Genomic DNA, 11,990 nt, shown 5'->3' on the forward strand with positions numbered 1-11,990 from the left:
TTGGATTACTCCAATACCAAATATGCTAATAAAAGACAAAAGAAACAAAATATGAATAAAATGACAAAATTTTGTGCAGGCTTGGGGAGTAATGGAACGTCAAAAATGATGTTGGCAAGCTGTTTGGATTGATTTTCATTTTGTTTCTGTCGCATTTTATGTTAGTTTTGCCGGAGATCAAAGAGATCAAAGCCAGGAGAGAAAGCTTACCACGTGTTGTGAGTCATAATTTGATTCATATTTAGTTTCTTTTGTCTTTTATTAGCATATTTGGTATTGGAGTAATCCAAAAGTATTTGAAAGTAATCCAGTTAATGTAACCCTACCCAACCTTGTTAATAACTGACAATCGATAGTGCAGTTTTATGGAATGTGCGTTTCGCTTCCTCGGCAGAAGCACGAGCGTCAGGCTCAGCAGCACTACCAGCAGCTGCAGCGGAAGAAGAGGGAGGAAGAGGATCGGCAAAGGCAAATGGAGCACTCGGCCCGCCGGGAAAGGGACAGGGACGAGCACAAGGGCGACGCCCCCGGGGAACATCACCACGACAAAAACCACGGCGGCAAATCACGTCCCGGCGGAGGAGGCGGCTCGGACAAGCCCAAAAGGCCCAGCTCGCTCTTGGCCAACAACAACGTGATGAAGCTCAAGCAGATCATTCCGCTGCAGAGCAAGTTCTCCTCAGGTAGCGCCCGCTCGCCGCAGTCGCCCACCGAAGCGAAACTGCCGGGCTTCCTCAGCTTCAAGTTCCTCAAATCGCCCGAGAATAAGAAGGAGCCCGCAGTGGCGCCCCCTGGAGCCTGCGCCGCCAACGGCGCTTCATCAAGTAGCAGCTCCCAGGAGCGTTCTCAGTCACCCAGCAAAGCCTTCAATCCCGGGAAACTGTTCCATTTCGGAAAATCGGAAGCGCCCCCGTGCGCCGACGGGGCGCCCATCCCGAGGCCCGGGGAAGGATCTTCATCGCAGACGTCGGAGAGACCCCCGTCCAGGTCGGACTTGAACGGCGTTCCGGATGAAATCCCCTCGCCTGGAGGGGACGAGTCGGAGGACGGACATTCGAGTGACTCGGACCCTCTGAGCACCAAAGTTTAGCGTGAATTTGTGGCAAGGGCAGACTCCATTCTTTTGCTTCAAGAAAATAACAATGACCATTTTAGCGGCCACAACATACACACAGTAAACACATTATGTCTGCAATACATCAAGAAATGCATGAGCTGCGTTTCTTAGGGGTGTCGAAAATGCGGGCCGCGGGCGGAATCAGGCCCGCTAAGAGAAAAATGAGCTGCAGTTTGAAATATGTGCACTTGAAGTCATCAAAACCAGGCGCTACTCGCAAAGCAACTGGAGCGTTATTTCTTTTGCTCTCTCTGTCGTGCTTTTCTTTCCCTCTCTTTTTCCTCAATTCCCCCTATTTCTCACCCTTTCTTTCTTGCTCTCCTTTTTTCTCTTTCCTTCTCTCCTGCACTCTTTTTTCTCCCGCTCTTTCTTAATGTCTCTTTTCACACTGTATATTTCTTTGTCACTCTTTTGCCTCTCCTCTTTTTTCTCTATTCCTTTTTCCTCTTTCTCTTTTCTATCTGTGTTTCTGTTTATTTCTCTCTTTTCTGATCCTTTTCTTTCTCTTTATCTCTCTTTCTCTCCCTCTTTGTCTCTCTCACTTTGTTTTTTACTCTTTGTTTCTCCCTTTTCTTTCTCTATCCTCTCTTTTTGCCCTTTGTCTGTTTCTGGACCTATAGTCCTCTCTCTCACTTTCTCAATTTTTTCCTTGTGTTTCCTTCTTTCTCTCTCGGTCCTTCTCTCTTTTCTCCTCTGGTTTCCTATCTATTATCCATCTCTATCTTTTTTTGTCTTTGTCTCTTTTCTCTCTTCGCTCATCCTTTGTATCTTTCTCTCTCTCATCCTCTTTGTTGTTCTTTCCCTCTTTCTCTTTCATTCTCACACTATTTATTTTACTTTCTTCCTTTTCTTTCTCTATCCTCTTTTTCACCCTTTGTCTTTCTCGCTTGTTCTATTGTGCTCTCTCTCTATTTTTCCTTTTTCTCTTTCTCTGTCTCTCTCGTTCTCTCTCTTTGTCAGTCTTGCCTTCTCCCTCTCGGGCTCTCTCGTTTTCTCTCTTATCTACTCGTCTGGCCCCCGTGAGCCCTTCTTTTCTGGCTTTTGTGGCCCCCAACTGAAACAAGTTTGACATCCCTGCTTTAAAGCAAACAAAACTGTGATTATAAATACTTTCCATGGTCCAATATGAGCATTGTTGAAAGCTATGAAAGGGAAACTCTAATATAGAATTAGGATCTCAAAATGAACTAAATAAGTGTTTCCTAGCCATCACCGATCAGTGTTGAGACAGTGTTAGTTTTCGTTTCAAACTGTAAAATATGTGGATCCTCTAATGTGGGGAGAAAAAGAAAAGCAATATAATGAGTGTTTTAATTTGGAGTAGTGCTGCAGTTTCTCTTGTCACAAAGCATCTTTGATGAGTTCACCAGCTTTATTTTGAAAGTCCAGACGAGGTCTAAGCTTTGTACACATCATTCCATCTGTGGCGATATGGGATCCATTTGAAATAACAGCTCGGCTGCCATTGTTTCTCAAAAGCGAGTTGAAGAAGTAAAAGGAACGGATAAAGGAAAATATTGGAGAAACCGCTAATATGGAGTAAACATGTTTATTAAAACTCAACGTTGTTTTGTGCATGGGCTTTTTAAAAAAAGTCATCCTTCTGCAAATTTGAATACTCCTCAATAGCAAGTGACACATTCTATACAACATTTTGTAGTTGGCAGCAAATGTTATGTTTTGCATTCAAGGGACAATGTATTATTTGTGTGCTTCCTATAGGTAGAAAGTCTCATCTCATCTCATTAGCTGCACCGCTTATCCTCAGTAGGGTCGCGGGGGTGCTGGAGCCCATCCCAGCAATCATCGGGCGGTGGGCAGGGGACACCCTGAACTGGTTGCCAGCCAATCGCAGGGCACACGGGGACAGACAACTCACTCGCTCATTCACACCTAGAGACAATTTGGACCGGCCAATTCACCTGAAATGCATGTTTTTGGAATGTGGGAGGAAACCGTGAATTCTTTAAAAAAAAAAAAAAACAAGATTCATTTTAAAACGGAGCAAAACACACTAGCTCATCTAGAGGAAGCTGACAAAATTGTCTGCCGTCTTGCTGCTATGTATACCCAAAACCTTTTGAATGGGTGGCAAGAACATGAGAAGAAAATAGTTTGGTCATTTTGAGCCTTCGTAGTTTTTAATCTTTCCTGTGTTTTTTTAGCTTTTCGTTTTCCGTTGTACACAATAAGGCAACATCTAGAGGTCAAATAATACACACTGTCCCTTTAAATGCTGCATTTCTCTGCCAGAAGTCTATGCCATATGTAGAAATGTCGAAATAAATGTATCAAGAAATAAATACCTATACATATATGCCATATCATTAAATTAAAATAGAATTAAATCAGCAACTATGTTACATAAATGCAATGTATTCATTTATTTATTTAGTTGTCATTTATTTATTTCTGTATTTTGTCATGAATTTTATCGAGTGTCTTGTCGTGTTATTTTTCACGACAAAATGTTATTCTAATGCGAAGGTGGTCCGATTGCCTTTCACCTATTGGCTGATCTGTGATGAACAAATAGACTATGGGTGAAAAGCTCAGCCAGTTAGGCCCGCCCCTCATTTGAATAACATTTTGTTGTGACAAAATGACCAAGAAACTAAATACAAAACTAAATCCCCCAAAATGCATTAATTTATGGATAAATCATCATATTTACTGGTGCGGAATTTGAAAACGTCGTCACTCCCTGCCGAGTTTGGACATTACTAGAAGCAGGCCTTTTCTTACTTTCACCATTTTTATACTCCACGGACAAACCTGCAAGCGTCTTTAGCAGGCACTCTCTTCATTCCCATTTCCACATACCCAATGTGCTCCGCCCCGAACAGCTCTGATGAAAGATAAAAGCAGAGTGGCACAGCGGGAAATAAAGCACAAGGGCTCTTTGAACTCAGTTGGGCTTTGTTAACACATACCTAATAGAGAAAATATATTGACACCTCAAACTACGTACTCCACCTTTTCAGTATTGCTTGATTCATTTATATGTTCCGTTTATTAATAATGTATCATTGTAGAAATATATACATGAATTTCTACATATGGCAGGATTGTAACTCCATGGAAGTCTACTTTGCATACTTTTTTTGTAACAATTTAAAGCGGTATTATTCTTCATACTACTGTTCTTGCATTTGGTAAAATTTTCTGTTCTGCACAATTTCCAGCAGACGGTATCTGCTGTTTTTTGTTGTTAGCAGCAGCATGTGTTTGAGAACCATCAACTATGCATTCCCATCACGCTGGCTCTGATAACGATTTTGGCAATAATAGAGGACATTTGTCTGTTACGCAACAGAAGGATTCACTCGCCACTCTTTTCCGAGTCGTCCTCTTGTTCGCAAGAGAGAAGCATAACCTCGTTTCCACCCCAGTTTCTCTATTATGTGTCATCGGGAAGTTTTACCTAAAGATTTTTGTACAGCCCACACAGAAAAAAAATTGTATTGATGCCATATTTGCAATAAGGGAGTTATAATTATGTTACATACTAAGGATTGAAGGATATGGGTTTTTTCAGGGTCGATACCGCTACCAATTATTTGCATTACGAGGAGATAACTGATATTTGTAGCGGAGACTTTCTTCAGTTCCCTCCTCGTCCCAAGATCATCTACTCCAACCATCTTCTTAAAGGTATTCCCAAATCTTTTCAATATTTTCGCCACCCTAAGACGCTTCTGAGCCCCCCCCGTTTTAGAAAGCTAATGTTATGGCAACAGCTAATCACTCAGCCTTTCACTTAAGCGTGCTTTTTATGCTCTCAATCACAAACCCACGTTTGATTGACAAACTAATGTTATGATAAGAGCTAATATATTAGTCTCCGCCTGAACATGCTTCCTTAAAACTAGTTAACTAAAGTTTAAACGCTATCTCTTAATACACACCCTTTTCTACAACGGATTCATCGGCAATCTTGATTCACAGGCATGTCGGGACTCAGGAATTAGCGTTACTCTTCCTGCTTTAATGACTCCGCCCCCAGTCACCTAATCAGAAGTCACGGAGTGGGTAGCATCAGAGACAAGGCAGGAGAGAGGGAGAGACTGTGTTGCATCCGAGCCTAAATAATCGGCCCATCTAATAAAAAAATACCGATCCCGATTTCCCTCAAATTCCCAAATATCGTGCCGATATTTGAGCGACCTCTACTACATACATTCAAGTTCTTGTGTATGATGTTTTTAGACGTTGCATAGGAACATTTGTATCAGTGAATGGCCTAGTGTTTAATATACAAGCTTGAGAGGGCTAACCAATGTGAAGAAAAGATCCAGTTACTTATGACAAGTTGTATTTAGTGTCATTATAATTTCAGGGAAATCATAACTTCATATTTTACAATAAATGTAGATCACAATGTAAATTCACCGTAGCATTTTTCTTTGCAGAAATAGCGCATTATCATCAAGATTTGTGCATTGGTTTCGATGTTACATTGGACAAGTGTGTCATATCTCACAAATTGGTGTGTCAAAGGACTAACTCCAACATTGGAACATTTAATGCATAAAATCAGCAGCGAAAGACTCATTTGATTTGGGTCTGGCTGTCGACATCGCTATAAATGCAGAACATCATCCATTGTTGCCTAACACATCATGAAGCTCTTCCAATGTACAAAAACTCTTTTAAAAGACAATTGGACTGTGTATTTATTTTATTTTGTCATATTTTTCTAAGAGCTGAAAACGTCAATAAAACTATTTCAAATTTACATCACGGTATGTTTTTTTTTTTGTAGAACAGGGGAGGGCAAACTATAGCCCGTGGGACCCAGGATTTTTAATCTGTCTTGCAGGAAGTTTAAAAGAATAAAGGGTATCACTTGTAAAAATGGTTTTGATGGCGCCTTTGTTCCCAGTGTCCCTGTCCATAAAAATATAGTTTTACACAAGATGAATGTGTACTGTGCCAACATTCTGGATAACTTTCTTATATATTTCATTCAGATATTTATCAAATATGCGAAAAAGACTTGCACTTGAAATATTTTAAAGGGGACATTGTCTATTATTTTGTGCCTCCTGGTGGTAAAAAAATTATTCTTTAAAAAAATATATTGATTTGAATCAAAAAAGAATGCACATGAACTATCATATACTGGCATTTAAAAAAAATACTCGTAGGTCGATATAATTTTACATAACATGAGGCTCACCCCCAGAGACCTGACAAGACTATCATCTTGCTGCATATGGGTACCTCCAAGAACCAAAAACCTTGTGATTGGCTGGGCAAAAATGTGAGAGGCAAAATGAAATACTTTGGTTTCTTCAAGTCTCCGAAGTTAGTAATTTTCCCTGTGCTTTGTAGTACTGTGCTGTACTCGTTTTTAGTTGGACTTCGCGATACAGTGACATCTAGTGGTCAAATATTACACAGAGTTAATGCATATGATCACATATAGTGCTTGAAAAGTACTGTACATTGTATGATATTTGACCACGAGCTATAACTGTATTTTTTTTTTGTTGGAACAATTTTAGTGACACTTTTAACAGCAATTAAACACATTCACAATTTCATTATATCATATTCTAATAATATGAGGTTTGAAAAAAAATTATCGACACTTTTAACAGCAATTAAACACATTCACAATTTCACCATATCATATTCTAACAAGGTTTCTGGAGGTAAAGTGAAAGTGTGACATTCTGCCTTTACTCTTTATTTCTGCCAAAGCTTTTAGTTCTTGTTTGATCTCTCTGATTTCATCATTAAATTCGATCCCCTTTTGTGTTAGGGTAAAATAGCATTGGAGTCTTCTTTGTAGTCCCAACATGTATTTCATCTCTAAGTTTTTTTATTTTTTCCTGCATTTTTAAAGCATGAGATAGCACTGTATTGTCTAATGCAGGGATCGGAGATAACATATTTTTGCAGAAGAATTTACTGTATAGTTATATGGGGTTTTGGGGTTTTTAAGGGTTATTGATCTATCTTCGTTATTCATTATCCGTTATCAGTCAGTTCATAATACGCTACAAAGCCTAGGATTCAGATTCAGATTCAGATTCAGATCTACTTTATTGTCATTCTAGTACACGTGTATACAGAACGAAATGTCGATGCATCTGACCCCCACAGTTTCCTTGAATGTACAGATATAAATAATGTTGTATTGTATTTTGGCTACGTATAGTATTTTACCATAGTGCCGATAGTGCAAGAAGAGTAGCTAACCAGATGTGCAAAATGGGCAGTCAGGTTAACAAGTCAGGTACACAGTAACATTAACCCTGTAACAATAACGCTGTAATTACAATAGTGCAGAGAGCAATGTGCAAGGAGTGGCAAGCTATAAAAAACTGCCAGTAGTGCAAAAAGTCAGATTAGCAGCCGTTTAGATTTAAGTTAACTATATGTTAGATTGACCATTTAACAGTCTAATGGCCAGGGGGACTAGACTATTGCGGAGCCTGGTGGTCCTGCATCGCACACTGCAGTACCTCTTCCCAGAGGCTAGCAGAGTGAACAGTCCATGATGGGGGTGAGAGGGGTCCCCGGTAATGTTTTTAGCATGGGATAGGCAGTGCTTCTGGCCAATGTCCTGAATGGAGGGAAGTGTAGTCCCGATTATTTTCTCTGCTGTCCTCGTTACCCTCCTCACACTACCCCAGTCGGTAGCGCTGCAGCCTCCACACCACACAGAGATACAGCTGGTCAGGATACTCTCTATGGTGCCCCTGTAGAATGTAATGAGGGAGGGTGGGGGCAGGTGGGCTCTCCTCATCCTCCGCAGGAAGTACAGGCGCTGCTGTGCCCTCTTAACCAGTGATGCAGTGTTCACGGACCAGGTGAGTTTGTTTGTAATGTGCACCCCTAGGAACTTGATACTGCTGACAACCTCCACAGCCTTGTTGTTGATGCAAAGTGGGGCATGGTTGGGCTGGTTTTTCCTAAAGTCGACAATGATCTCTTTAGTTTTGTCGACATTCAGGACCAGGCTGTTGTCCCTGCACCAGCCCACCAACTGCTCCACCTCCTCTCTGTAGGCCAGGTCGTTGTCATCCCTGATGAGGCCCACCACTGTTGTATCGTCAGCATACTTCACGATGTGGTTTGTGGCGGACCTAGGGACGCAGTCGTGTGTCATCAAGGTGAACAGCAAGGGGCTTAGGACGCAGCCTTGGGGGGAGCCCGTGCTGAGGTAGATGACATCTGAACTGTTCTGACCCATCCGCACTGATTGGGGTCTGTCACAGAGGAAGTCCAGCAGCCAGTTCCGCAGGGGGGTGTTGAAACCCAGGAGTCTCATTTTGTCTACCAGATGTTGTGGGATGATGGTGTTGAATGCTGAACTGAAGTCCAGGAACAGCATCCGCACATGGGTGTTCTTCTCCTCTAGATGTGTCAGGCTCAGGTGAAGCGCAGAGGAGATGGCATCCCTGGTGGAGCGGTTTGTCCTGTAGGCAAACTGAAAGGGGTCGAATGAGGAGGGGAGACTGGAGGTGATGTGCTCTTTAACCAGTCTCTCAAAGCACTTCATTATGATAGGAGTCAGTGCAACGGGCCGGTAATCGTTGAGTGATAAGATCTGGGGTTTCTTTGGCACTGGGATGATGTTGGCAAATTTGAAGCATGATGGTACTTTGGCTTGGTCTAGCGAGGTGTTGAAAATGTCTGTTAGTACACAAGCCAGCTGATCGGCGCACTCCCTAAGTACCCGCCCCGGAATGTTGTCCGGGCCTGGAGCCTTCCTTGTGTTGACCCTTCTCAGGGTCTTCCTCACGTCAGATGAGTCCAGGTGGAGTGCTCTTTCGTCCTGATTTTGAACCGCTTTCGCTGCAGGGGTGCCGTTTTGTGCCTCGAACCTTCCAAAGAATTTGTTGAGGTCATTCAGAAAGTCCATGCTAGTGTTCTGCACTGGGGCGGTGGTTGGCTTGTAACTGGTGATGGCCTGAATGCCTTTCCACATATCCCTGGTGTTGGTTGTGCTGAGGAAACGTTCCTGGATTTTTTGACTGTGCGTTCGCTTTGCTAGTCTGATAGCCCGGTTCAGGTTAGCCCTCGCTGATAACAGCGCCTCCTTGTCACCAGATCTAAAGGCAAGGTTCCGTACTTTTAGTTGTTTTCGTATTTCAGCAGTCATCCAGGGCTTCTGATTGGCACGGGTGCATATAGTTTTGTTATTGCTGACGTCTTCTGCGCATTTACTGATGTAGGCTGACACAGAAATGGCGTACTCATCTATATTTATTTTGTTGTTGTAAGTGGCAGCCGATTTAAACATGTCCCAATCAGTGCAATCAAAGCAGTCCTGTAGTGCCTCCATTGCCCCCTCAGACCACACCCTCACCTGCTTCACTGTAGGTTTTTCTCTGGTCAGCAGGGGCTTGTATGCTGGAATTAGCATAATAGAAAGGTGATCTGATGAGCCAAGATGGGGGCGGGGGGCTGCTTTATATGCACCTTTGATGTTTGTGTAGGCCAGGTCTAATGTGTTCCTACCTCTTGTAGCAAAGTTTACATGCTGATGGAAATGCGGGAGAACTGTTTTCATATTGGCCTGGTTAAAGTCCCCCGCCGCAATAAAAATGCACTCGGAGTAAGCATGCTGCAGTTCACTCACAGTTCGGTAGAGAACGTCCATTGCCTCCTTCGTATTAGCGCTGGGGGGCACGTACACGGCAGTAATGATGGTCGCGCTAAACTCCCTCGGTAGGTAGAACGGTCTGCAGATCACCGTCAAAAGTCGGAGCCGAGACACTTACTTACTCTCAGCCAAAAGGCCAAGCTAAGGTCCTAGCCCTAAAGCCTTGCTGCGATCATTGCGAATGCACCGTTCCCGGAGGTACTGCAATACCGGGCCGATGCGTGGAGTGGACAGAGCAAGCTCATATTCCATCTCCGGAATGCAAAAATCAAAGATAGTGACTTCATAGAAAGTACACAAAAGGCCAAGCATCAAAGCCAAAGGCCAAGCTAAGGACTTTAACCCATACCCAATACAGTCCAAGAAACAAGGCATAGCCGTTTGAAGCATGTGCAGTGACATCACTAACAGATAAAAGGTTTGGGTCAAGCATAAAAAGGACATAGTCTTAGTTTAGAGTTAAGGTGTCATACCAACAGACCATGTTTTGTCTGCAAATTGCCAAATAATCTATGTTTATTGTTCATTTTGAAACACTTTATAATGAAACCCACACAACAAACTGTAACCACCCAAACACTCTCTAGATAGATAGATAGATAGATAGATAGATAGATACTTTATTCATCCCCTAAGGGAAATTCACATTTCCAGCAGCATCCCTGAGCTGAGAACAGTACAACAATAAAGCCAAAAGAATACAATACACAAATACCCAGTGTGACGTGCAAATGCCCACTTTAGCATGTTATATAGAGTAACCAAATAGTGCTACACAGAACACATAATGCAGTAAGATTCAGTAATATCCAATGTAGGTGGTGTGGTTTAATGTGGGCCTTTACTCTGCCGGGTGGAGTTAAAAAGCCTCATGGCATGAGGAAGAAAAGATCTCTTCAGTCTGTCCGTAGTACAAGACAGTGACAGCAGTCTGTCACTGAAACTGCTCTTCTGTCCGGAGATAATGCTGTGAAGCGGATGCGATGGATTGTCCATGATTGACCTCAGCTTTTTCAGTGCCTGTCTCTCAGCTACTGTTGTTAGGCTGTCCAGCTCTTTGCCCACAACAGAGCTCGCTTTCCTAGCCAGTTTATTGAGACGAGAGGCATCCTTCTTCTTGACGCTGCCTCCCCAACACGCTGCCGCATAGAAGAGGGCGCTTGCCACTACTGTCTCATAGAATATTTTCAGGAGCTTTTTGCAGATGTTGAAGGAGGCCAGCCTTCTGAGGAAGTAAAGTCGGCTTTGCCCTTTCCTGCATAGAGCTTCTGTGTTGGCAGTCTATGACTTGACTCTAGCAAAGATCCCAAAGCAATTTAATTGCGTGAGCTGTATGAATGGCAGAGCTATACACACAGCACTAGCATTCCCCCTCCCCCACAAATTATCAAAAAATGTGCTGAAGAATTAACATTTCTGAAGACAGCGGGTTTGGGGGTTTCATCGAATTTGGCCTTAAAATATATGTTGTAGCTCTCTCGGGGAAAAAAAAAAAAAAAGAAAAATCTAAATATAGTTGCTTTTACGGCTCTTTGGGCCAAAAAGGTTGCCGACCCTGGCTCAGACAAACATGGCAGGGACTACTAGGTATGGATTATGCTATGTTAAAGAGATACAAAATTCTCGAACTAAGAATATTTATAAAAAATTAAAATAGGTATAGTATTCAAAATGAATACCATATTTTCCTCACTATAGGGCGCACCGGGTTATAGGGCGCACCCCCAAAAAATAGTTTTTGATCCTATATCTTCCATACATAAGGCGCACCGGATTATAAGGCGCTACAATGGGAACGTCGACAAAACAGTCAGATGATTCAGTCAAACTTATTACCCTCTTAACATTCCGAAACCTTGCAAAGAAGCAAATGCGTGTCGTAGACACGTGCGGATGCGGCGTCTGTACGATGTCACCCAAATGCATCGTTCCAAATATCATTCGGAAGGTTAAAGTCTTGGGATTCAAGAAATGCCAACCATTCCTTAGTTTCTATTTTCTTTTTCGCTCGCAACTTTACTATGCATATGACAATAAACACTTGGAATTGAGTTTAATTTAAAAAAAGACCCATCACAGAAACATCGAGATCATTCTGAAACAAGATACTGGGAAAATATATAGCCGGAGCAGCTCACCGAATTCGTTGCGTTCAATAATAATGTGCAACCATGGTCCTCTTATATCCGTGAGTGTAGTAAATCCAGGAGAGTATAATATTTACAAATACAGAATAGTAAAACATGTTTT

General features: G+C 42.3%; 1 protein-coding gene and 1 pseudogene across 2 annotated transcripts in view; one reads left to right on the forward strand and one right to left on the reverse strand.

Annotated features, from left to right (window-relative positions):
* ano8b (anoctamin 8b) overlaps positions 1 to 5,855 on the forward strand; it is an 88,393-nt gene extending 82,538 nt beyond the window's left edge. For both annotated transcript variants that reach the window (XM_088348826.1, XM_088348827.1), the window contains one exon: positions 395 to 5,855. In XM_088348826.1, coding sequence (XP_088204952.1) covers positions 395 to 1,090 — 696 coding nt within the window. In that variant the 3' untranslated portion in view covers positions 1,091 to 5,855. The remainder of the gene's footprint in view (positions 1 to 394) is intronic.
* A 4,061-nt stretch (positions 5,856 to 9,916) lies between these two features.
* On the reverse strand, positions 9,917 to 10,073 carry LOC148355325 (U2 spliceosomal RNA; annotated as a pseudogene).
* Between the last annotated feature and the right edge of the window lie 1,917 nt (positions 10,074 to 11,990).

The sequence above is a fragment of the Urocampus carinirostris genome, chromosome 12 (genome assembly GCF_059441175.1).
Source record: "Urocampus carinirostris isolate Australia breed hairy pipefish chromosome 12, RoL_Ucar_1.0, whole genome shotgun sequence".
NCBI classification, from domain to species: Eukaryota; Metazoa; Chordata; class Actinopteri; order Syngnathiformes; family Syngnathidae; genus Urocampus; species Urocampus carinirostris.